General features: G+C 34.8%; 1 protein-coding gene across 9 annotated transcripts; it reads left to right on the top strand.

Moving 5' to 3' along the window:
• The first annotated feature begins 9 nt into the window (after window positions 1-9).
• AP5M1 (adaptor related protein complex 5 mu 1 subunit) lies at window positions 10-24,473 on the top strand. 9 transcript variants are annotated; one of them, XR_002831890.1, is made up of 11 exons: window positions 11-452; window positions 4,789-5,434; window positions 10,099-10,326; window positions 11,647-11,786; window positions 12,707-12,792; window positions 12,886-13,004; window positions 15,874-15,970; window positions 17,929-18,007; window positions 18,245-18,652; window positions 19,862-19,912; window positions 20,027-24,473. XR_002831890.1 is itself a non-coding variant. In XM_023763439.1 (10 exons), exons 1-9 carry the CDS (start codon window positions 379-381, stop codon window positions 19,887-19,889), a joined length of 1,497 nt encoding a protein of 498 aa, XP_023619207.1. In that variant the 5' UTR covers window positions 10-378; the 3' UTR covers window positions 19,890-19,912; window positions 20,049-24,473. The 9 variants fall into 9 exon arrangements, 4 of the variants coding, with proteins under 4 accessions (XP_023619207.1, XP_006099839.1, XP_014320736.1 ...); XR_002831889.1 differs by having other exon boundaries at window positions 19,828-19,912; XR_002831891.1 differs by lacking the exon at window positions 15,874-15,970 and having other exon boundaries at window positions 10-452; window positions 19,828-19,912.
• The last annotated feature ends 2,376 nt before the right edge of the window (window positions 24,474-26,849 follow it).

The following is a 26,849-nucleotide window of genomic DNA, read 5'->3' as shown; positions in this document are numbered from 1 at the left end:
GCGCGCAGCCGGCGAACCGCGGAGAGGCTCGTCGCTGGGCGAGTGAGGAATCTTGATCCTGGTGGGCCACCATCCCGGAAGTGGAATGTAGAGGAAGCAAGTGCTAGGGTTGCTGGGGAGGCATAAGTTCTCGAGATTCCAGGTGTGGATTCGCAGAACTCTTTTGTGGCCTGTGTTGGCCAGGACGGACTCAGAGGCTTTCGTCACTTCTTCTGAAGGCGCTAGCTTCCCTGCTGAGCCGCACCTGTTCATGGTGGGGCAGAAGGCAGCTCGGATGAATGAACCTCGGGCTTCTGTTAAGAACCCATCTGAGAAAGGCGGTCTGCGCTCTTCCTCCGTGGCGGCCTGCGGGGTGCACTGATGCACTAGCGGCTTAGCATGGCTCAGCGAGCAGTGTGGCTCATCAGCCACGAACCCGGAACTCCACTTGGTGGCACGGTCAGATTCTCCAGGTAAATGCAAGGCTGAATCCTCCGGGATGATCCGTCGGAGGAATGGGTCATGGAGCACAGTTTTGTGATGCAGTGTATCGCTGATCCGAAACCTAGTGCGAGTTACGTAACCTCTATTTCACCTGTTAAATGAATATTTTATTTTTTTAATATTTTATTTTATTGATTTTCTACAGAGAGGAAGGGAGAGGGATAGAGAGCTAGAAACATCGATGAGAGAGAAACATCGATCAGCTGCCTCCTGCACACCCCCCACTGGGGAATCGAACCTGGGACCCTCCAGTCCGCAGGCCGACACTCCATCCACTGAGCCAAACCGGTCAGGGCTAAATGAATATTTTAATAACTAACTCACCGTGTTGTGAGAATTAAATGAGTTGCTGCCTGGCACATATTAAGTATTGTGTGTTTTCTAATAGTGTTATTTAGTAGTACTACGTCTAAAATTACTGCACCTGCTTTAGTATTGATACAGAGATGAAAGGAAAGAAACTTACTGAGCACTACACGTGTTTAAATTTTTTTCTTTCACTACTAAAAATCAGTCAATGACATTTTAACTCATTCTTCTGGAAAATCCTTGCTGAGCAGTATTAGACTGTTATTTTCATCTTATGTTTCATTCCTTGAAAATTTCAGATAGTTTAACTCCTAATGGTTGAAGAAAATTGAAGAAGGACCAAATTACATTGTATTCACTTTCTCTTACATGGTGTAAGCTGATCTGGTTTTATTTCTAGAATTTGCCACGTGTATCAAAATAACTGTGAAGGGTACTATATAACAACTTCATAAAATGTGGGTGGCAATTGAATAATCTGTTTCACCTTTTATTCTCAGTGGCTATTGACAGTTTATGTATTGCCAACAAATTCATTCTTCTCTGAGGAAAGCTCTGTAGTGAAGTAGCAGAGCTGAGTGAGATTGAAGCAAATAAAGATGAGTGTAATTTTAAATGAAAAGTGGTTGGCAATGTGGACATGAAAAATTCCCACTTTGCAACCTAAATAATTTTTGTTCCTAAGGGCATCAAGTTGGAGTTTACCATTTGCCCCCAATACAGACTTTTTGTTGTTGTACCTCAAGTAAGGGTGATAATAATATTCGTTAGTGTGGTTTATCAGCCTCATTGTTCTATCCAAAGTACTCCTCGTTTTATTTATATATTCTCTTGGGTATCTTTATTTCTGCCATTCTTTTTGCCTCATAGGTAACATATCTTTGTTGCTATCTTTGTATTTGTGTGTTTGTGTATTCATTTTTCAAATTACATCATTGTTCCTTCGACTTCATTCCCTTTCCTTTCATTTGTCAGATTTCTCAGCATTATTTTGTATTCATCTAGAGCAGCACTGTTCAATATAATTTTCTGCAGTGATGGACATGGGAAATGTTCTAAATCTGTGCTAATATTATAGCCACTAACCACATGCAGCTTTTGAAATGTGGTTATTGCAAGTGAGGAATTCAATATTGTTTAACTTTATGTTTAATCACATGTGGCTACTGGCTACTAAATTGGACAGTGCAGGTCTAAGTCATTATTTCTACTTGCTCTGTAGTAATCCATGGTTTACACCTTTGATATTTACCTATCCTCTTCCGGAGTGATGTATCCCAGGTTGCCTCCAACTCTGCCATTAGAGCAGTGCTGTAGTAGATAGCCTCAAAAGGTGTATGGGGCATATCTATGCTGATTTTGACTAAATATGGCCAAATGATTGAGTCTTCATAATACTTTCTCCAGTCTACCCTCTCACTAGCAGTGAGTGAGGGTTCCTGTATCTCCTTTCTGTCCTAATCAGTTTTTGCCACAATAGTATTTGATTTTCTCTGTGTAGCAATGATTGTTAACCCTTTGGGTTTCCTCTTCTGTGACTTGCCTATAGATATCCTTTGTTCATTTTTTTTCTTTGAGACTTGCTGTTTTTTTTCTGTTAATGTGCAGGAGTTAATTGTGTATTCTTGAAATATAGTCTTATGTCATTATTTTAGCTATTACAGGTATTTTCACTTATTGCTGATGAACTTAATGTTGCCCTTGATTAAACAGAAATCACTGTTTATTGCAAGCAAAGTAGTACTTCGCGGGATATCTCTGTACATTATCTTCTCTTAACTTTATCATTTTATTTGTTAAATTTACATCTTTAATCTATCCATAGTCCATCTTTGCATATGGTATTAATATAGGAATCCCATTTTCTTTTTCTCTATACAGTGGGCCACTTTTCCAACATCGTCTTCCAAACAATACATATTCTCTCCATTGATTTGTGGAGCTATTTGATAGTTTATTATGTTTCCCATATAACCATTGGTTTGTCTCAGTTCTGTTATTTGTCTGTTATCGTACCAATACCATACTGTATTTGTAACTGTGGCTTTGTAGCTTATCTCAGTATCTCATAGAAGTAAGATTTTTACCTGCTTACAAAAATAACTTCCTTGAAGAAGTCATGCTTGTTTTTAGAATTTTTTTCCACTGAGCTCAGAATATTTCAGAAGAAAAATTCAGATATGTTTGGTTGAGCGCTTCAACATCTTTATGGAAGCAGCAAGTTTGGTTCAAATAATTCATTTGTCACTTATTCTGTATTGTTGACTGAATTAGTTAAGTTTTATTATTTCAGTTTTCTGACTTTTTGGGACCAGTGGTAGGGCTAAACAGATATGCTCTAGCATATTACCCACATATATGCCAAACAATAATGGCCATAATTTAATACTTAAAAAAAGAAATGATCTTTCCTGTGTCTAACTACTTTTTCCCCCACAAAAGCAACTTGATTTAGATTCTGTTTTAGAGGTTTGCTGCCCGGATAGATACTAGTAGTAGTATCAGGTTAAGTCTGGCTGAGGTTGTTATTGTACCTCATAGTTGTAGGGCCACTCAAGGTGTGAGTCCTATTTTAGAAAAGGCCTAGAATAAATCCAAAATGGCAAGTTGAATCATCCAACAAAAATATTTATTGAGCGTACATTGAAGCATTGTAAAAGGTCCCAGATTAACTTCTTAGTTTACATTCAGTCATTAGATTCTTGCATTTAAGAACTTTGATTATCCTTTAAGTAACTAGATTGCAAGACACTGTTCTAATAGTTTAATTAACTATTAAATTATGTTTAGTAGTAGAATTTAGTCCAAAGTTCTCAACTATTCTTATCCAGAGACTCGGAGAAAGAAATGGCATCCACCTACAACTACATTACTGGAATGCTAACTAATTCTTTCCCTTTCTCCACCAAGAAAATGCATCAGAATGTTAATGAATAAGGATCACCAATACACTGATAAATTTGAATACATTGTTTTTCTTTTTAAACAATATTAGTAAACATCAATGTTTTATTAGTACAATTAGTGAAAAAAAATTATTTTGGCCAAGGTATGTTCTTGATCCTTGATGAGAATTACTGGTATGTTCTTTAGCCACCTCTTTATTTTACTAATAAGAAAAAAAGACTTGGGTGAGTTAGGTAATTTACACAGAAGTTAATAACCAAGAGTTTGATTTTGTTTGGATTGTGGGAAGGTAAGGAATAGGGAAAGCACGTATTTTTTGAACTAAGAAAATATGATCTAACATTTCTATAAATGAACAAAAGCACCTTCTATTCTGATTCCCCCCAAAAAGGGATCAATTAGTAACTTACCATTCAGCCTAAAGCATGCAAATCATAAAGGATTATTCAGATTTTTTTTTTATTACCTCATACTATCTTCAAGGGCCAGAGAGGTAAACCATTATTACTAAAATGCTCATATATTTTTCTAGGGGTTGGCAAGAATACTTGGGGTACCAGTTATTCACTATAGGTTAAATAGAATAGAACATTCCTCTTGTAATTGTATCATCTCAACTAGTGAACTAAAAATTGTAGAGGGTTAAATCAAACCACTTCTTTTGATCCTACTCTACTATGACGGTATCAGAAAGTAAAGTTCTTATAGACGCCTAAAACGTGTCCAGGTATACATTCCTTGCCTACCAAGTGGGAATCTCAATGGCCAAGAAACTAGGATTTCAAATTAGAATCATATTCTCTACCTATTTAAAAAAAATTATTAAATTATGTTTAGTAGTAGATAATGATACTTTATCATTTGAGATAATATACCAACTATGCAACAGTTAGTTACCACAGTCAGAACTTAACAAGCAATATACATTTTTTTTGGTTATGGCTTTCGTGGGTGTGTATGTATGTGTTACTTTGTATTTTGTTATTACTATTTACCTTCAGTTTTTAGTTTGTGTTTTGTTTTTGGATTCTTCCATTTTTATTTTACTTGGAAGAATAATTTTTAATGTTTTTTGTTTCCATACTGCAGACGGTATCCAACTGTTGAAAAACGAGCCAAAGTCTTCAATGGAACAAGCTATGTGCCTATCCCTGAAGATGGTCCCTTTCTTAAATCATTACTCTTCGAACTTAGATTATTGGATGAAGATAGAGACTTCATGGAGAGTCGTGATAGCTGTTCTCGCATCAATAAAACATCTGTGTATGGACTTAAAGTAGGAGGTGAAGAACTCTGGCCAGTTGTTGCTTTTCTGAAGAATGGCATAGTATATGCTTGTGTTCCACTAGTTGAACAAACTTTATCCCCTCGTCCAGCGCTAATTAGCATTAGTGCAATTTCACAAGGCTTTGAACTTCTTTTTGGGATACAGGATTTTCTTTACTCAAGTCAAAAAATTGATACTGAGCTAAATACAAAACTGAGCCAATTGCCTGACTTGCTTCTACAGGCTTGCCCATTTGGAACTTTACTAGATGCCAACTTACAGAATTCATTGGATAGTATCAGTTTTGCTTCTGTGACTCATCCACAAAAGCAGCCAGCCTGGAAAGCTGGAGCATACAAAGGAAAACCACAAGTTTCAATTTCTATCACTGAAAAAGTAAAATCTATGCAATATGATAAACAGGATATAGCAGATACATGGCAAGTAGTCGGAACTGTCACTTGCAAGGTGAGATTTTTCTCTGGAACTTGTTTTATTATACCATTTACACCTATAGAGAAAAGTAAAATTTACTAATTTTAGTTTACATTGTTACATGACACTAGAGGCCCAATGCACAAAATTCGTGCAAGGGGCTCGGCCCTTGCAGCCCCAGCTTCGTATGGAAGGTCATTTGGCTGTCTGGTCTAATTAGCATATTATGCCATTATTATAGATGATTATAGATTGTTGATTTTTATCATAAATAGCAGTCACTAGATGTTAAATTCATATCATATTTGATAAAATTATCCTTTTGCATTTCTTACTTAGTTATATCTTGCTACAGTAATGAATTGCCCCATTGTCCCAACAAAGAACATTTATTATCATTTCTGTGGATCAGGATTTCAGGAGCAACTTAGTTGGAACTTCTGGTGTGGAGTCTCTCATGAGATTACAGTCTAGATTTCAGCTGGAGCAGTAGTCACCTGAAGGTTTGATTGGGGCTGGAAGACCTACTTGCAAGATAGCTCACTCACATGACTGGTTAATGGTGGGAGGTCTTAGTTCCTTTCCATGTGGACTTTTCAACATGGTGCTTAAGAATGTCCTCACAACTTGGTGACTAGTTTTCTGTAGATCAAATGATTAGACAAGAGACAGACACGGGGCACAAGTAGAAGCTATATTTTTTATTACCAAAACTGAGAGGTTAGATAGCTTCACTTCCACCATTTTCGGTTGTTTAGAAACAGGTCACTAAGTCTGGTCTGCATTCAAGGGGACTGGAATTAGGCTTCATCTTTTAAAAAGAGTCAAATAATTTGTGAAGATATTTTAAAACCACCATATCTGTTTTCCATTTTCTCTAGAAGGGGTGAAATTGACAAACCTCGGATTTAATATCTAAAGCTATTTTGAAAGGCTCTTGATTTATTTAAACAAGTCAATGAGTTAATATGGGGGTTCTCTGGTTAGAAAGTAGGAAAAGTCAACAGAAATAATAATAGATAGCAGTGATCAGTACCATGTTGAATAATGATCTAAAATAAAAACCTCCAAGTACAATTTTTACAAGTGGATATTAATATTCTCAGATACCTTTATTTTTCTATCGTCCTTTATTCTCTGTACTTATGAATATAAACTTTTTTATATATCAAACTTAATATTGAATGGTTATATACAAATCCTATAGATAAAAGTAGATTTCAAGAATAGAGAAGTAGGTCCTGGGACAAATAGGGTCTTCCTTTTTCCTTTTAACCTTAAAGTGATTTATGAATATATGTGTTTAAACTCACTTCCATCATGATCAAAAATACATAGCAGTTATTAAGTTTATCAGAACTATAAATAGCTCCAATGTTGAGGTGTTTGTGGGTTATGTTATTTGTAAGTCTTAACACAGTTGAAGTCTTTTTTCTTATATTTCTGTGACAATAAATAGGGAATCTATCTATTAAACAGGGAATATGCTAATTAGCCAAGCATCGTGACCGCTCAGGAGGAGCTGCGTGCACAGATGGGCGGGAGGGGACTGTGTGCCGCCCCCACCCCAGCAGCCGTGGGGAGGCTGGGGCTGGGGGTGGGCCAGAGTGGAGACACAACACATGGAGAGGCTGGGGCTGGGGGCGTGCTGGAGCGGAGACACAACACATAAGAGCGCCTGCCCCCACCCCAGCAGATACAATGCAGTGACGGGGGGCATGCTCCGAGTGGCCTCGCGGCTTGGAGCACATCCCCACCCCAGCTGACACAACATGGTGGCCGGTGCTATGTGGGTCAGGCGCAGGTCCCGGCCCCCTGCGGGGTGCCTCCTTGCGTGATTTCAATTGTGCGCTGGGCCTCTAGTAACTATTTATCTATAATAATAAAAGCATAACATGCTAATTAGACTGGACGACCTTCCAGACAAAGCCGGGGCTGCGAGGGAAGCCTGGGTCCCGGGTGATAAAGGGAAGCCAGTGCCGGCACCCGGGGGAAGGAAGGCCTACTCTTGCACGAATTTTGTGCATTGGGCCTCTAGTGTATGTGTATATATGTATATACATATAAAAAGAGGTAATATGCAAATTGTCCGGGACACTGTAACATCATGACCGCTCAGGAGGAGGCTGCACACGCAGGTGGGCGGGAGGGGATTGCGTGCATGGTGAGGTCTTTCCCTCTTCTACACTCTCTATAAATAAATGGAAAAATATCCTCAGGTGAGGATTAAAAAAAAAAAGAAAGAAAGAAATGTCATATCCTATGAAAGAGACATCTTGAAAATGCCTAAAGAAAGTTGTCATTTTTTTTGTGGTGAAGGGACTGGAGTCCATGTTGATGAAAACACCTTGGCGGCTGTGGCGGCCAGCAGTGACAGCAGCAGTGGGGTGATGGGGGCGGCACCTTCCCCTGATCAGCCCGGTCACCTCCTGCAGAGGGAGGCCAGACTGCAGCTCCCAGATTGGAGAGGGTGCAGGTCAGGCTGAGGGATTCTTCCCCCCACCTGCACAAATTTCATGCACCAGGCCTCTAGTCCTATATAATAAAGAGCTAATATACTAATTAGACCAAACAGCAGAACAGCTGTCCAGATGACCTTCTGGATGACCTTCCAGATGAAACTGGGGCTTCGAGGGCAGAGCCCCTTGCATGAATTTTGTGCATTGGGCCTCTAGTGTTATATATAATTTACTACTAATTAATACTATGGTGTTTAAATGTCTCAGCTTATTAATAAGCTGACCCTAGTTTATTGTGTATTGGAATTTTGGGTCGATTTCTGTTTTTTTGTCTGATACAAGTTATGGAAAACTTTCTTCTTCAAAAAACTTTCTTCTAAAAGTAAAAAGAGTAGGGCTCTACTTTAACCCACATATTAAATGTTTCTTTAAACTTGTATGTAAATAGTATATCTGTTAGCCAAACATTTTTTAAGTACCTCAGAAGCTTAGTATACAAAGTTTTATTGTGAAGCCTGTTGTAAATGGAAGTAATTATCCTCATTTTATCTTAGTACTAGTAGATAACCAAAAACCAGTGGACTAAAGTTCTAGTCCCCACTTTACCGCTAATTTTCCATGTCTTTGGAAAAATCTTAATTCTTAAATTTTTTTTCTTATTTTTAAAATCAAGTAAGTTCCTAGACCCTTCTGTTTTATAATTTCTAGTTAAAAGTCCACATTTACATATGCCAGATTGGTTTAAAGGGTAGTACATAAATTTCTTCTAAAATGGATGTCCTCATTCTATAATAAATGACTGGTGATCTGGTATTTTAAATGCTTAGGAAGCAGATAATTTGTTGGTGGTTTCCATAATGGCTGCATTTTCTTGATCCCTGTAAGAATGTTAGAAGCTAATTAAATAAATATAAATTGACTGATTTAAAATTATAATAGTATTTGCTGTTAATATTTGCATATTTTGTTATCTTTATAAATATCTGTCAAAAAACAAAACCTTTTTTCTTGCTAATTTATATATGGAGATGAAATGACAGATGGTGTAGAAGTTAAAACACTAAAATATTTTTCAGTTTTATAGTAAGAGTATATGGCATTTTTATTTTCAAATGTGATTGATATTATTGTAACTGTCACTGAAAGACCTTTATAAGACAGTAGTTATGCATGGTACTGTTTATATGCCTGCCTAGTCTCTACGTACTTACATTTTATAGCACATATATTCTTGAATTTATATATATGTCAGTCAATAGATAAAACGAAAAAGGTGAAATATTTCAGATTAAAATGGAAAACAAATGTAGGCTCCATAATTAGAAAACTATATCCATTCAGCAAACTTTTTTTTTTTAGTGTCTCGTACATAGCAATGTGCTAGACACTAAGGATGTGAAGAAAACAGGTCTGTGAAGCTGTCGAATCTAGCTTCCGTGACCTTTCTAGAATACTGACTTCCCTTTCCCCTCTACCTTCCAAGTCTCTCATTACCTCTCATTGGCAAACTAACCCATAACACATAGGAAAAAAGATCTTGAGCTTCTCTATATTGCAGAGGTAGGCTGTGGAGCTGACAATACAGAATGTAAGGCTCACACAAAGCATCACATGAACTGAGGTTACAAAGAGAAAAGATTGTAGCTGGAGGGAATAGCACATAAAAAGCATGGAAGTATAGGATATTATGACTTATTCAAGAAAATTCAAGAATTCATTATGTCTACAGCATTAGTTGCAGGGTAGAAATGATTGAAGATGTAGGTGGGAGCCTAACAATGAAAGGCTTTCAAAGTAATACAAAACTGAGAGGCAACTACTGAAAGGTTTTGAGCATGGATACAGTATAATTAAAATTATGTTTCATTAAGATAATGACACTAATGGAGGGTGGATTGATTAGAGGAAAACAAATCTAAATACATTTAGAAGACTATGACCAAAATTGTAAGGTCCTATACCAATGTGTTTGCAACAAGAATGGAGAGAAGTCACTGGGTTTAATATAGCTTTTTAAGGGTTGAAAATATAAGCAGAGGATTCCAGGAAGGTTCTCCTAGTCTCTGGCTTGGGTGTCTGAGAGCATGATTACACTATTAAGGAGAACAGACAGCAAAGAGAACAATGTCTTAAGAGAAAAGTAAGTTGTGGAAAATGAATCAGATAAATTCTGAAAAGCCTTGCCCAGAAGATGTTTGCTTCTAAGATCTTGGTAATAATTTTCCTTTTGTATTACAGTGTGATTTAGAAGGAATCATGCCAAATGTTACCATCAGCTTGAGTCTCCCCACCAATGGATCTCCACTTCAGGATATTCTAGTTCATCCTTGTGTGACTTCTCTTGACTCTGCCATTCTGACTTCTAGTAGCATTGATGCAATGGATGATTCTGCATTTAGTGGACCTTACAAATTTCCATTCACTCCACCTTTAGAATCATTCAACTTGTGCTACTACACTTCCCAGGTAAACAACCTTGAAAAAGTTGAGACTTTGCAGATCATTCATACATTTGGTCCAAAGGAGAACTTTTCATGAGTTATTTACCAGATGAATGAAAATTAAGATTCATTTCTTTGAATAAGATGTCTCTTATCTCTGGTGTCTGTAACAGCACTTAATGTTTTCAAAGTCATGGAATTTTTTTTAATGTTCCCAAATAAGGAGTTTATGGTCATAGGGAAGATCTTGGTATAATTATGGTTTGAACCATGAACATGTAAAAATGCCTTTAATCCTAGGCAGCTGTGGTTACAAATATATATTATTATTAATAGCTGTTTATTGCTTATTGAAAAACTGCTGTGTCAGACATTGTCCTAGGCACTTTACATGTATTTTCTCTAACACTTTCAAAACCCTTGTATTTTTATCCCCGCTTTACAGATGAGGAGAGTCTCAGAGAAGTTCAATGGCTTGTGCAAGGTCATATAACTGATAAGTAGCAGAGCTTAGATTTGAACCCAAATTTTCCAGACTCCAAAACCTACTTTACCATTTGTTTCTTGTAATTGTGAATCAATGGTTTAGAAAAACCTACTCAAGCTAGCTTAAGTAAACTGAATTTACTTTGAGAAGACAAGAGGCAATCTCATTGTCATTCAAGGATAGGAAGTAGACCCAGGCTTTACTGAAACTAGAATCAGAAATTAAAATTAAAATCACTCTATACTCAAGGTCTACACTGTCTGTGCATCTCTGCTTCTCAGTCTCCTTCCACCTAGCTTTCTCAGCTTGCATATGTCCTCCAGTACTAGGACGGGTACTGTAAAAGTAGGTCCTTCCTATTTCTTACTTCAGATGTACTAGAAATATTGATGGGCTCACCCCAGCTTACAGATTGTCTCAATTTCAATCAATTATTGATAACCAATTTAGTAAGCTGCTGAGCTGGGTGTGGGCTGGGGTGTCAGAGTATACAAATGGGGCAACAGGAACTGTGGGCAGAGTGTCACTGCCTGTCCTAAATGGCAGGTCATAGAGAACCTGAAAGAGGGGAACCTGGATGAGCAAGAGTAGGAAAAAGAATGTAAAAATGAATTGCACACCTTTGTCAGGCACCTTTCTCATCTCTGGAAACAAAAAGAGGTGGAAGAATCTTTGCCTTTACAACGAATGTAGCTCCATCATCTATTATCCAAGCAGCTTGGAGTAACCCATTAGTCATTAAAGATGTATCTTTAAATAATGAGTATATTACTGCAAGACTTTTTTCTCAATTGCCATTGATATTTTAGACCCATTAACCTGACAATTATGTAAAAGTTTGTATATGTTTATTTCTAGGTTCCTGTCCCACCAATTTTAGGCTTTTATCAAATGAAAGAGGAAGAAGTACAACTAAAAATAACAGTTAATTTAAAACTTCATGAAAGTGTGAAAAATAATTTTGAATTCTGTGAAGCTCATATACCATTTTACAATAGGTAGGAATAAAATAACATGATGCCATGATTTCTGCCTTCCTTAGTACATTTCCACTGCCCTACAGTGAATTACCTGTCTTTGTTTTTAACCTTCCTTATAAGATTTTTTAAGTACTATTCAAATGAATGCTGATTCTGAACCAAAACATAGTGATAGAAATAATCTCTACCTTTAAATGTGTCTTTATTTTTCTGGTTAAACATGCTAGTAAATATAAACATAAGCCAGCATAGCTTTCTCAGAGATTGTTTCACTCCTAGCGTTATTTCTAGCGATTTCTCTCTACTCTATATAAGTCAAGCCTTGCTATCAACTATCTGGTGAATTAAATCAATCATATCATAAGATTACAGTTGACTCATATACAATTGAGGGTTGGGCCACCAACCCTATGCAGTGGAAAACCCATGTATAACTTTTGGCTCCTCAAAAACTTATCAACACTTGATCCTCCACACCTGCGGATTCCCAACTATAGATTGAAAAGGTTGACCTGTGGACAACACAGGTTTGAACTGTGTAGGGACCTATGTTAATCAAGGGTCAACTGTACTTCCTCATCATTCTACTTTTAAACTCGTACTGCAGCATAGTTCTTTGCAAAGTGTATCTAAATGTATATTAAAATTATAGTTTTAATGTTATGTCAATATGTGACTAGTAATATATTCTATATGATTTTATATTTATCTTTAGAATTAATAATGAAATACATGTCATCACCAAAATGTTTATTGTGCTTCTGGCATTTTTTGAGATATAATATTATTTGTTCTACTCTATTCTGCCAACTTGGATATAGAAATGCTTTTATGCTTCCCTTGTATTAAGTAACAGTAGCAAGATTTGACTTAGATTTCTTAAAATTGTTATATCTGTGACTTTTTTTTTTTTTTTTGTATTGTGTCCTTTTTTAAAGAGGTCCAATCACACATGTGGAATACAAAGTTAGTTTTGGCCAGCTCGAAGTATTTCGAGAGAAAAGCTTATTGATCTGGATTATTGGTGAGCCAGGTTTTGTTTATTGATTATTTTTCATTCATTTGCTTTAGAATCTACTTAATTTAGGCTATTTGATTGGTAAATTTTTGTTTTTAGGACAGAAGTTCCCAAAATCAATGGAAATTAGTCTTTCTGGAACTGTAACTTTTGGAGCCAAGAGCCATGAGAAGCAGCCATTTGACCACATTTGCATTGGGGGTACAGCATATTTAAAGGTAAACATATTTGAATAACTCACTCCCTTAGAAACCTTTCCTTTGTTTCTAAATTACATATACCTAATTGATTTTTAATGTTTTCTAGTAATTTTTTAAAACTCTGGGGTTTTTTTTGTCTGTGCTGTTCCTTTTTTATTTTTGTGAGATTATTTTTGTTTAGTGTTAGTAACTTTCTTTTTCACTTAATACTGTAAAACCTTTAAGGTGAAGCAGGCAACTATGACCTAAACACCTCACCTTAATCTATTTCTGCCCAGCTATCATGATCACATGTGAAATTTGTATACCAAAAATGTAAAATGTAGTCCTTTTCCCCTAAAGTTATTTTCAATAATCCATGTCAACAATTGATCAGTGCTAACTGCTTTTGGTATTTCAAAGACAAAGTGAGCGCTTCTGACCAATGTGGTCAAGGAAAGCATTGCAGTAGAAATGGAATTTAAGCAAAACTCTGAGGCCCAGATAAGCATGAATGTGAAGCCATGAAGACTAACATTTGTATGAATTAAAGAGATAACATAGAAGATTGAAGGGTAACAAAGCATGCTTAGGAACCAGTACCAGGAACAATAGTAGCACATAAGGCTGGATACATGGTTTAGGTGTGGATTGTAGAGGGTTTCAATCTAATTTTTATTCCTTTATTAGAAAATGTTATAATTTTTTTGAGTAGGGGAGTGAATGGTCTTTCAGAAAGTGATACTTTATAAAGATTAAGCTGGAATGTATGTGAAGAAGGTGAGAGAAAAAAATAACTATAGACAAACTATTTTTTAGCTCTATTAGTATTCCAGATGAAAGGTGTAAGTTAATGATGCCGAGTTCCTGTAGTGTCACAGAAAGAGAAAGGATGAGAATAAAAGGAAGAGACTGCTGTAGGAGTTGTAATAAACATAAAGCCTTGGTCACTAATTAAATATAGAGACAATAAGTACTTTAAAGTCAAAGATGGTATTATTAAAAATGTATGTAATTTAAACAAGACTTGAGGCTCCAAGAGAGTGGAGTCCATGTGAGTCTCATTCATTCATTGTTTTACTACCAACATCTAGTCCAATACCTGCCACAATAAATATTTGATGAATGGATCAGTATAGTAGTTAGAAGAAAATACTGATGTGGAGAAAGTTGAGAGGGAGCGGGCTTCATATCATGAATGTTGCTGGTGATAGCAGTGTATCCCAGTGTAAGTGTTCAGAAGGTAGCTAAAAACTTGGAGCAGGATTCTCAGGAGGGAGCTCAACTATATATAGGATTTAGGAGTTCTCCATGGAAAAGAAATAGTCGAGTCAGTGGAAATAAGATTTTTTTAAAAAGAGAGAGAGAATAAGGGATTCGGAAGAACCAATGAAGGAAATTGAAGAGGTGATCAAAAGTAACAGCAAAATCTAAATAGAATAGTATCAAAGAAGAGAGATTGAAATCCATACATAAAAGCATTAGTACTTCTGAAGTCAGAAGTACACTTGTGACATTCATTTCTTCTGTCTTAATTTCAACTATGTCCACAAGCTTTGTTTCAAGGATTATTATAAATATTCCTGCTTCCAGATATTTTTCAGAAAAAATGTGGGATGTTAGTTACTACATTGTATGTCTTTCAAAGGTAGGGATTATGACTTTTCTATTCATTTCCATCACCTAACCAGATACAGTTTAATTGAAAGCATGTACTACATATTTGTGTTCACTAAATAGACTTATTTTTATAATATCTAGCTTTTTGGAAATCAACCTTGTCATAACTTTCAGCATCCAGAATTATGCTAAACAAGCAATTAAAAGCCCTTTGTGGTTGAGATAATTTGAGTTGCAACAGGAAAGACATTGTAAAGATCTGGAAATTACATTCTATGCAAGTGATCAGTTTTGTAATCAAATGAGAAAGTTAGGAAGTAGGGGAAATTTGCAAGGAAGGGAGATCGAAGAAAGAAAAAGTATTAAAAAAAGTTATCAGGGTATTGCAAAATCAGGAACTTTTAGCAGCAAAGATGAAGAGAACCGAGGGGACTGGAGCTCTGTAAGATATAGAACCTTCATGGTTAATGTGAATATCATTGTGACTCAGGCACCCAGGGCTATGCTTTCAGAGAAGGTACTAATGGCCCTTGCTGTTAGAATCCCACATAATAATTGGCATTTATACTGATGACACAATATTATCAATTAAATCCGAGACCTATGGATTACATTTTAGAAAGGTTTTATAGGTGAGAGAAGGGGTGATTTCTAAGTTTAGTTATATAAAAGATAAAGTTCATTTTTCTGGAAAATTAAGTAGAGCATCTCATTTCTTCTGAACACCAGAATAAACTGGTGTTTTTCTTTTCATAATTGTATTTTTGTGGTTTGGTAGAAGATATATATGTTTCTGCCTGTAGAAGAATTATGATCTAAATATATCACAACCACATAGCCTTAGAGGTAGAAGAGAATATCCAGAACACCAGACACCATAGGGGAAGGAGCATCAGCTTTGTAATCAGTCAGGTCTGAGTTCAAGTGCCAGCTCTGCTACTTACATGCTGGGATTCTAATTGCTTTCATCTCTGAACTTCAGTTCTCTCATTTATACAATAAGGATACCTTGCAGTAAGGGTCAGAGTTCATATTAGTGAAGTGCCTGGTATATGTGAAGGACGTGATGATGCCAGCCTTACAAGGAAATGACCCTAATGCAAAGGGGAAATGGTGTGTGTATATGTATACATATGCACACACACACACACAATGTTCAGCTTCAATATTTGTGATTTAAAATTTGTGAACTTCGTGAATTCCCAAAATTGCATCAAGGAAAGTAATGTGACCTTTTATTTTTACCAAAGAATCCCCTCAATTTGGTACATTTTTCTTCTTTGTCTAGCTTCATTTTAGGATCTTAGATTACACACTTACTGGGTGTTACGCGGACCAGCATTCAGTTCAAGTTTTTGCATCAGGAAAACCAAAAATAAGCACACGTAAGTTGTATAGATTCATACTAACTTGAGGGAATTAAAATGATGTTATACAGTTATTACCTAAGGTAAAATTACAATGTAACTGAAAAAGATCAGGGAATAATCCCAATTTATAAAATTCTGGCCCGATCCTATTCTGTGTAAGAGTTTGTGTACTTTATATTGTCCTCTGCCTTCTTCTGTTTATGAAATTATCTGGATGGGCAAGAATTGGTGTAGAGATGGACTTTAAAATTGGATTTATTTTGCTCTGTTTATAATATACACTTTTTTTCAGGGGTTATTCATAGGGGCTTTGGTGTTGGACAGACAAGGGTTTAAGTCTAGCTCAGACAGTTTGTTATCTGTGTAATTTTAGGCAAGTTAACTTTTCAAAGTTTTAGTTTCCGCATCTGTAAAATGGAAATAATAGTATTAATTACTTCAGGATTCTAAGCAATTACTTGTTAAGGACAATAATAAGTTCTGTGTAATGTAATTAGAATGTCATATTCTTTACCTTCTTAAGGTTTTTCCTATTTTCTCCTGCACCATTTTTTTGGGGCAGTTTTTTAAAGAGATGATTATATGTAGAATGGTCTTCATAATGTTGTGTGTGTGTGTGTGTGTGTGTGTGTGTGTGTGTGTGTATGTATGTATGTGAAGGCATAATATAGTTATGTCAGTTTGGACAAACCAGTGGTTTCATCTAAATTCAAACAGACCAATATTTTAGAATGTATCTATGGAATACAGAATGCAAAATGTTAACTTAAATAATAAGGGCTAACATGTATTGCTTATTGTATGCCAGGAACAATTCTAAGTATTTTATGTGTTAACTCATTGATTTTTATATAATCCTATTATGTGTTATTTCCATTTTACAGAGGAGGATGTTGACGGAACAGAGAGATTAGAGTCACATAACTAGTAAATGGCAGATCTAGGAATCAAACCCACATAGTCTAGCTCTGAAGCCTGGCCGCTTAACCAATATGCTATGTTGCCTCTCAGTGTCACTAAGTTCCCAAACTGGGAAAAAATAAATAAATAGAAAGATAAGGTAATATATCCTAACTATATCCTTTTCACTATGAAGAAGGGCATGAAGAAGAAAGGTAGAAAAGGCAAAATTAGATATTTAGTGATGTATGTGATAAGAACTTACAGGTGTCTAGCTCCAAATGAGCATTATCTTAATTTTACATAGCAAAAAACGTTACTTCAAAAAAAGCTGTCATTTGTCCAAAGTTATAAAGCTCTTAAAGCAAAAAGCTTAGATTTTATCAGAACTATAAGAAACCACTGAAGCCGAGAGGTGGGGTAAGAGATCAACCAAAGGACTTGTATGCATGCATATAAGCATAACCAATGGACACAAGCCTCTGGGGGGTAGGGGAGACCGGGGGAATGTCAAGGGGGGTCGGGGGGAGACATATGTAATACTCTTTGTAATACTTTAAGCAATAAAAAAAAATAATAAAATTAAAAAAAAGAAAAGAAACCACTGAAGCAATCTTTTAAAAACATTTTTAGAAAGTTCTATCTCTGAAACTTTCAATGGGTAGAGAATAATTGCAAGATCAAAATCAGGACCTTGGTAAAGAGGTTACAAAAGGGAAACCAATGTAAATTTTTTTTACTGTTTTTGTGCTTGAAGTAATGATCCATAGAAACAAAATTTAGGGAAAATGTGAGGAGGGGAAATGGCCGATTTGACATAAATGAGGGATTTTGGCATAAATTTGACAAAAAATAAACTTAAACATGGATTATTTAAATGTTTTAGTGAAACCAAATTTTTGAAATGGTAAGAGTTATAATAATGCCTTGAAAAAGTCAAATTAAAATGGATATTTCAAAGTATTGCCTTCCTTGAAATAATTGTATTCCACAACTTTAAAATATCTGTCTCTTACTGAATTTTTGTTAATACAATTTATTAACATTGATCATTTATTTCTTTTATTTTTCAGACCGGAAACTAATTTCTTCTGACTATTACATCTGGAATTCTAAAGCTCCTGCTCCAGTAACATATGGATCATTATTACTGTAATTATCTCATGTTTAAATAAGGCTTATACAATAGTAACATAGCCTAAATTAAATCATAGTCTTTTATTTTTAATGTGTATGCATATAACCTATGAATGAGAAAACATTAAATGATTTAATTATAAAAATACTCTTGTTTGATGATTTTAGTCTGACATAGTTTGGCAAAAAAACACTTTCAAGACTAATGTCTCCAATTTTGTTATTCTTTGATTTTTCTCAACTATGATTCAGAGCATAAACCAGTGGTGATTCTAGTCCTGAGTTACCCTGCCACATGTTCCCTCCTGTGCCTACGGCAGACATGGCTAATCGATTGCAGCCCTTTTATTCCACTGAGCTTCCTGGATACAGGCTCAGGTTCCTCTTCAGTTCAGACCTGCAGGCAGCCACTCTTGATGGATTGCTGTTCCGAACCTGAGTACCAAGCTTCTAGTACATTGTGTTGTTACAGAATGCCAGAGACCACATTAGAAACAACTGTAAATCTCTTGAGAGGGAAAAAAAACAAACAGCCAATGAAAACAAAGCAAAATTCTTTAAATAGTAAACTGTTCTTAATCAGAACTACCCAATTGACTTATAAAGAATCTGCATAATTCTAGTTAAGGTGTTTATCTCTGTTCTGGAGTTACTTTTCAGGTAAGCTTATTATCTGCCACAATAACAATTTGCTTTAGGGTGTCAATAAGAATAGTAAGAGGGGTGGTATATCTTCAGAAGATGAGCATGGTGTTTTGTGATCACTTAATGTGTGCAGCCAAATTTTTAAAGATAAATTTAGGTATTATATTGCCTTTTTCATATTTTATTATTATTCATTAATGAATAAATTCAGGTAAAAATTCATATAGCATATTTCTTTAAATTTGTCATTATCACTCTATTAGCATTATCTTAGTTTCCTCAGGAATCATCTAGTCATACTCTTTATTCTTTACCTGTCTTGACAATTATATGTCTCATTCTGTTTTCAAAGCAGTTCATTGTCAAGTTGGACTTTAAGTGACCATTCAAGAAAAGATAAAATCTCAAGATCCTCAAATCTTAATCCATGTCAAGTTTCTTTTCATGGAACACAATCAGAAGTGTTATGAAAAAATATACATTACAGATTAGTATTCAATTAAATTATATCTTAGTTTCTATTTTTTAATGAGTCTCTTAAGGAAAAGCTTAGAAAAAGCTGCTAACTCCTTGAAAGGGAATTGTGATAATTTGAAGGGATATTGCATATAAATTTAGGATTTGAAATGTGATTTTTTAATTAAGGTCAATCCTACTCATTATAAACTCTTATTTTTTGCAAGGCATTATTGTGGCATAATGTTCTCTGTTCAAAATTATCCTAGTAACACAGGAAATAGAATAACTGCCTGATCAGGACTTTAACTTACTAGTCTAGCTTAATCATAGTAGTAAAAACCTTCCTTTTGAAAGAATAAAAAAAATGATTCCCTTTTAGTCATTTGATCCCTCTTTAACTCAAGGAAAGCTTATATTTAATTTATGTTAATATTAATAGAACCATTTGGACATCTTGATTGTATAAATGTTCAGCAAAGTACACTAAGATAGGCAAGAGTCATTTATCTAGTGAGTAGGCAGAGATTCAGTATAATAATCCCCTAGGGAAAACTATAAGCAATCAGAAAACCAGTGAATCTGGTTTGACATTTCTAGAAACCTGAGGAAAATCTAGGGCGGACTGGAAAAGTGTGGGGCCATGGGCAACCTAAGGCCATCTGTTGCCATTCCATTCTAACATAATGCTACAAAACTAAAACCAGCTCTTGCTTTCTTCCCGTTGAGATCAGCTGGACACATTGTGATGCTTTTGATTTTGTCTAGAAACCTGTCACTTCGGGATAATTTCTGAAGACAAAGTCTGCTTCCCGTTTGGTAGGTGACCTGTTTAATGTTTTCCCTGTGTCTGGGAACTCCTTAGTGTAATTAGCGACCTTTGAACTCCACAACTAATCCTGAGCTATTTTGTATTCCTTACTCATCTTTAAGGCTGGACCTTTCTTTTCTTCAGACTCCGCTGCCACAATTAAAGAAGAAACAGCTGCATTTCAAAGGGATTCCGATCCAGAAGCTTAATCGTGATTGACATGTTCTTATTCTAAGCTATAAGACACTCTTAAGAGTCCTTTCTTGGGTTAAAACTTCAATCATTTTCTAAAAAATTATCTCACTATGGATTTTATTCATTTTCTTTGATAACTATTCTTTGCATTTTTTAACTTGAAAGATGCTTTGCGTTTGCAGTGAATATGAGCACCTATTTCCAAAGATTTGGATGGTATCAGACCTACTGTAGATGCAAAATTGCTAAATTCCTTTTTAGTGCAAAATATGATTATGAAATCTGTTATCTGTCATATAGGTAATTATTCTTCAGTAGATCCAAATGGTACAAAAAGTGTTAAATTTCTGAAAATGTGCTCCAGAAAAAATGGTTCATGATTTTGGTGAAATCTTTCTTTTCTAAACAATATTTTTTAAACTTTTTTAAGCCCTTACAGAGGTGGGCATTTTTTAACTTTCTTAAAATAATTGATTTAAATATCAAGTTTGAAGTAAATAGCCCTGTCAAAAATTCTTAAGAGAATTATTTGTTTAAAAATGTTTTCTTGATTAAACATTAGTCTGTCTTATAAAATTCTGTTTTACACCAACTAAGTATTTGAGCTGAAATTGTGATTTTATGTATTGTATAATTTAAGGTCTCTCGAAACACAATTTTGTACATAATAACAACAGCTAATATTCTCCTTTTTTTTATTATAGTATTTCAAACCACTTCATAGCCATTCATAGACTCCTACACCACCCCTGGGAGGGAGGGAGGTCGAGTTTGCATCCAGAGCCTCTGCAGGGACTGCTGCCACAGCAGAACGGTTGTTTCTAAGACAAAGGTCAGGAAAGGGATGTTAATAAACAGTCCTCAGGTTTAAGGGACTTTTTTAGGATTACATCTTAAATTCCAACAAATCAGATTTAGGAGTTACTGAAAGTGAAATTGATCCATCCCTCATCCAAACTTTGCAATACTTTCCTGTTCTGACATCATTTAGATAGTTGGCTGTATTATCAGATTAGAAACCATTGTACCATGCTGCTGAAAGGAAAAGGAGGCAAAAAGCTAAACATAGGATAAATTCTGAACCTTTTAACCTGGCTGAAGTACGTTGGTCCCTGTTATGCAAATACCTTCAATCCTCTGCTAAGTTCAGTGGAAATAATTTTCTTGAATGACAGGTTTATTCAGCAAGGATTCAGTTGGTGATTAATCCCCCTTTGATCTAGGGTATTTCACTTAACTACCAGTTACCTCGTTCTGACAAAGTGCAACTGAGATTAGGGAGATCACTAGAACACTACCAGGGTGTGCGTTTATTCTCTCTAACCTTTTAAAGCAAGGGCCAAGAATGCAATTTATTTTCAGTATTTGAAGATGTAAAGTCCTGTCTGCTAAGTTAGAAAGTCAATTGAATACCAAATGAAGTTTATTTCTTACGTAACAGAACAAACATTTCTTTTTTGCTTTGTCTAACAATGATTTTTAGGAAACATAGTCTTTGAAAAAAGAAGAAAGACTACATTCTAAGTATATCTTCTAGTTTTGTTTCATGTACTAGAGAATATACTCATTGACCCTGAGATAGCCCAAAAATCAAAGCAGTCACTACAATTTAGGTTGAAAAACATGCTTCAGTTTTATTAAATTGCATGGTTTCTTCCCACCCTCATCCCATTTAAAAAGGTCATGCTATGTGGTAAATCCAATTGCGGAAACATGTAATACACAAGTATTCATCTTAAGACTTCTGATTTCAAGGCTTTATTTGTTAACTTGATTTAAATATTTTTGTCCTTTCTTGAGGAAAACAACTTATGTTCCCATAATAAGAATAATTGCGTTCACTTTCAGAATGAAGGTTTTTGTTCATAAAGAAGGTAAATGATGCTATTACAAGAATACTTCTAAGTAATTATTTTAAATTATCAAGCTAACCATTTCCACAGCATTGTTTACTATTTTTCTGCCTTCCTTTCCATTTAGCTGTGTACCTCTTCTTCCATAACTTTAAGACTTTGAAATATTCTTTGGAATCTTGCACAATATTTTAAGAATAACATTTTAAGATACGTTTTGTGCTACGGTTTCTCAAAAAATTCATCTTTAAAGACTTACCATTGTCAAAATTTATCTTGCAAGATATCAAATGTGCGGATCTATTCCACATTTAGTTTAAGACCCTTAAAAAAGAAAATAATTTTTAACAAAAATTTGTTTTTAAATACTGTTATTATTAGTGATTAATGTTATTATAGACAGAGCATTTTAAATGCTTTATAATTGTTCATTATTCTAGTAGCAGTTTGCAATACAAGTTATGTATTTACATAATTATACATTATTTTGTTCCAAAGTCTCTGTGACCCAATTTCTAAATTGAAACAATGACTCAAAGAAGCACCTCTAACTTCCCTGGGTATCAGCCTCTCCTGTTTCAATTTAGTAACCAAACTTTCCAAATATCTTTTGATAGCCGGTTACTTAATCACAGAAATTGAGGATCAGAAAAAATATAAGATGAAAGGCATGTTGCTAAGAAAACTAGTATTTTTAATAATTCACTATGCAGTAAATATTTTTAATGAAATGTTGCAATATATTTTGAAATATGTATCAGAATCTGTATAAATCATATGTACATGTATGTATATGTAATGTATATATAATACATATGTTAAGTGTCATGTCAGAGGAAATAATTCAAATATCTTTCCTCCAAACACAGTGTTAGTTAATAGTAATGAAGAGATTCATTAACATAAAAATTTCCAAAGAATTCATGAGATCACTGTTACAAATGATTAAAACTTTTTGAGCTTCAGCTAGCTTCTAATTTTTTTCATCAACTGTTTTAGAGGTATGATAATATTGTCCACATATAGCCTGCAGCAGTGCAAGGCCATATCTCTATGACTAGTTTATTGTCTTGTAAGCAGGCTGCTCTGAGGTCCAGGTTGATTTCTCTAAGACCCTGGCTAATCTGCACAATTGTTGGCAGTGTAGTGCTAATATATGATGCACAGCATTTAGCATTTACAGATTGACAGGTGCCCTGGGATGGAAACCACCTGATGAATTGTTTCTCCAATAGGATATGTGAAAATTTGTATATTTTAATAATCCGTCAACATGTAAAGTCAAAGTGTATGTTTCCTTTAAATGTCTTTTTAAATGATAGTTTTGTAAAAGAATATTGTTATCCCTCTTAAAATGTTCACTTTTTCTCTCAAGGGACTTGAGTGCCCTCTGCAGGTTATAAAGAGATAATTAATGGCAATATTTATTTTTAAACCCTGTGATTTTTCCCTTTTAGAAGCACAGCCTGCATAAATGTGATCCATTTTATTTATATTGTTAACTTTGTTGATTTTCCGGTGATTGAAGGAAGAGTTTCTTTTCCTGGCCTGTTTTATTTAGTGTGAAGTAATATCATTGAATTTTACAAATCACTTAGCTAGGGCTCTTTGAATATTGGAACTATACATATTGGAACTAATACAAAGTCCCTCACAGAAAGGAGATTGGGAAAATTTAGCTATTTTGAAATTTATTGAAGATGTAGAGAATAACTTGATTTAATTCCCATTACATAATTAGACTATTAATACATTTGAAATAAACTTTACTTTTTCAATATGCATTGTGTAAAATTTTTAAATTATATAAGTTCTATTTCTTAATCTTGTTGATGAGTGATGATTGTGTTCAAACTGAAAAAAGCTTTACATCTGATTCACTTAAAGCTTCCAGGGGAACTAAATATGATGAGAACAAGAAGAATGATTGGATCACATTAATAGAAATAGATCTTTTTGCAAGAACATAGTGATCCTGATCATCAACCTTGAAAAGTAAATTAGAACAAGCAAATTGCTATTGAAAAATTCTTTCAGCACTCTGCTGTTGCTACTCAGCTAGTCATGGCTCAGCCAGAGGCAAAGAAAAGTGCAGTTTGGTGTTAACAAAGGAAACATTATTAAAGTGAATGTTTACATTGTGTTTATTGAAGTGTTGAAAGAATATTTGTTGCAACTTCAATCTACTGTTCTCCCTGCTATAATAATGCGTGAGTGATGATAAAAATAATTTGTACATTTTAAAAGAATAAGTAACATTTAACTTAAGTGTTTGTCGATTGTCTTCAAAATGCATAAATATCAAACTTAATACTTTTTTATTTAAAGATTTCTGTCTCCAGCAAATGTATCTCATTAAAAAAATGAACTCATTAAATATACCTTCTGTTTATCTCCACACCTGCTCTTAGCCAAAAGGTTGAGAAGCAATCCAAGGATTTCCAAATGCTTTATGTAACTTTTCCCCTAGAAACTACAGTGCATAAGAAATAATAAACTGAAAATTAAGCAAATATGAAAACAATTGTGAAATTGCTGAAGTGACTGGGTAATTGAATATATAATATGTTCATTGGAGAAACAGCTTGATAATTGAGAGAGCGTTTGTGAGCAATTATTTTAAGCTACTTCATAAAAACTAACTTGAGAATAGACAACGGTTGAAACCATGCATGCCAATCGGACTTCTAAAACTTTAATAAGTATTATAAAATTGGAAAGTTAATTAAAAATTCAGAAAGAATTTAAGCTTTCACATATCTAAAATGAACAATTTAAGTTACTCATGTTATAGAAGTATAGAATTTAACAGGAATTAAAATACCATTTTTTACTTGGTCTTTTTTTTTTTTTAACCTGGTCTCTTAGCAGGTGTTATTGAATACAACAATTCAGTATTCTGTAATCTCTTTTGGACTGACTAATTTTTGAAGAACTAATTTGAGATTCACCAACAGTAAAATCACAATCTTACATATTTCAGCCTAAAAATCTTATCACAGCAAAGATGATTAGCCCATGCAATAGGCTCCTGAGAACCTTTTAGCCAGACACTTTATTATTAACCATTACGATAATATATTTACAGAGGATCATATTAATTAAATATGGAAGAATTTATATAAATTATTTTTAAAGTTATGAATTACCTGTGTATCAGTTTATATTTAAATACCTTATTTAATATTTTCCTAAGGAACTTCAATCTTTGTCCATAATGTAAAAAAAAAAAAATTTTAATCTAAAGCAAATGGCAAGCCACTAATTCTGCTTTGCTAAGGAAGTAACCAGAAGTGGTTAGTGATGCTTATCACTTGTGAACTAATCGTAGCAAGAGGACTTTTTAACTAATATGAATATCAGTGGCTTTGTGCCCATAATATGTATTTCCCTTATACATATTAAAATAGCACATGCCATCTTATTTAATTTTAAAGGCCTAAACACAAGGCATGACTTGGAATTAAAAACTGCTGAGTAATCTAGTTGAAATGGAAACCCTTCCCTGGCTTGCTTCCCTCAGTGGATAGAGAGTCGGCCTGCAGACTGAAGGGCCCCTGGTTCAATTCCAGTCAAGAGCACATTCCTGGGGTGTGGGCTCGATCCCCAGTAGGGGTTGTATAGGAGGCAGCCAATCAATGAGTCTCATCATTGATGTTTCTATCTCCCTCCTCTCTGAAATCAACAAAAATACATTTTTTTAAAAAAAAGAAAGGGAATCCCTAATCTTCTATAATAATAAAAGGGTAATATGCTAATTAGACCAGTTGAAGGACCTTCTGGATGTCCTTCCAGACGAAGCTGGGGCTGCAGCCGGGGGATCAAGGCAGCGGCCGCAGCTGTGAGGGAGGGATCGAGGTAACTGCCGCTGCTGCTAAAGCCTACTCTTGCATGAATTTTGTGCATTGGGCCTCTAGTTTGGTCAATAAAAGGTAATTAATGTTAAACTTTTATTGTGCTTCTATTATATGCTACTCCAGAACTAGATAGACAAAACAATTCTACCTGATTTTGAATGGTGTAACTCCTGGAATGTATTAACACTGTAATACAGGAGACTTCTAGATATGGCTAATACAGAAATTGTCCAAATAAGTGGTGGTTGAGGTTCTCCAGGCAGACAATGGAAAGAAGGGCATCCTAGGGGCAATATATCTCTGACAAGCAGAATCCCAGGAACCTGAACATATTATATGGTAAGAGTAAGCATGCAGGGGAATATTTCCAAAAGTTTGAGATTTGGGAACTTACAAAAATAAATTTCTAAGGAAAGTAGTTACCATATTTAATTTCCAGCCTAGTATACACAGAAATATGAAGGCACTCCTACGTACAAAATGTACTTCCCCACTCGGGCTCCCCCTTCTGCCTCCCTTGGTCCCTAATTATGGATGCATGTTCACATGTGCTAGTATGAGATTTACCTCTGTATTACCAGTGAAGAAAATATGATGTATAAATAAGATTATGAGGAAACTATATAAATGAACTGTTACATAATCTGTTTAATATATATTATACTTAATCAATTGATAAGCTGAATTTTTGTTTAGGATAGTTTACCTGTGGTAGAATTTCTACCTTGGAACACATTCTTACCCTTGAATCAGTTGAATATATATATATATATATATATATATATATATATATATATATATATATACACACATATATACACACATGTACGTGTGTATGTATAACAAGAAAAATGCAATCTCTAGAACACTATATTAAACTTTCCAACACTTCTCATGCCAATATTTTGGCTTGAGGATGACATTCATCTTTGCATGGTTGTATTCTCAGTGCCCTGAGAACACAAAAGAAGCTTAGTCTTAATTCAGTAAAGTAGCAAAATATTAAATATGTAACCAAGTAGGTTGTTTTCCACCTAAAG

The sequence above is a fragment of the Myotis lucifugus genome, unplaced genomic scaffold, assembly GCF_000147115.1.
Source record: "Myotis lucifugus unplaced genomic scaffold, Myoluc2.0 scaffold_284, whole genome shotgun sequence".
Classification (NCBI taxonomy): Eukaryota; Metazoa; Chordata; class Mammalia; order Chiroptera; family Vespertilionidae; genus Myotis; species Myotis lucifugus.
Note: the sequence above shows the minus strand (reverse complement) of the source record. Positions and strands in the feature narration are given on the sequence as shown.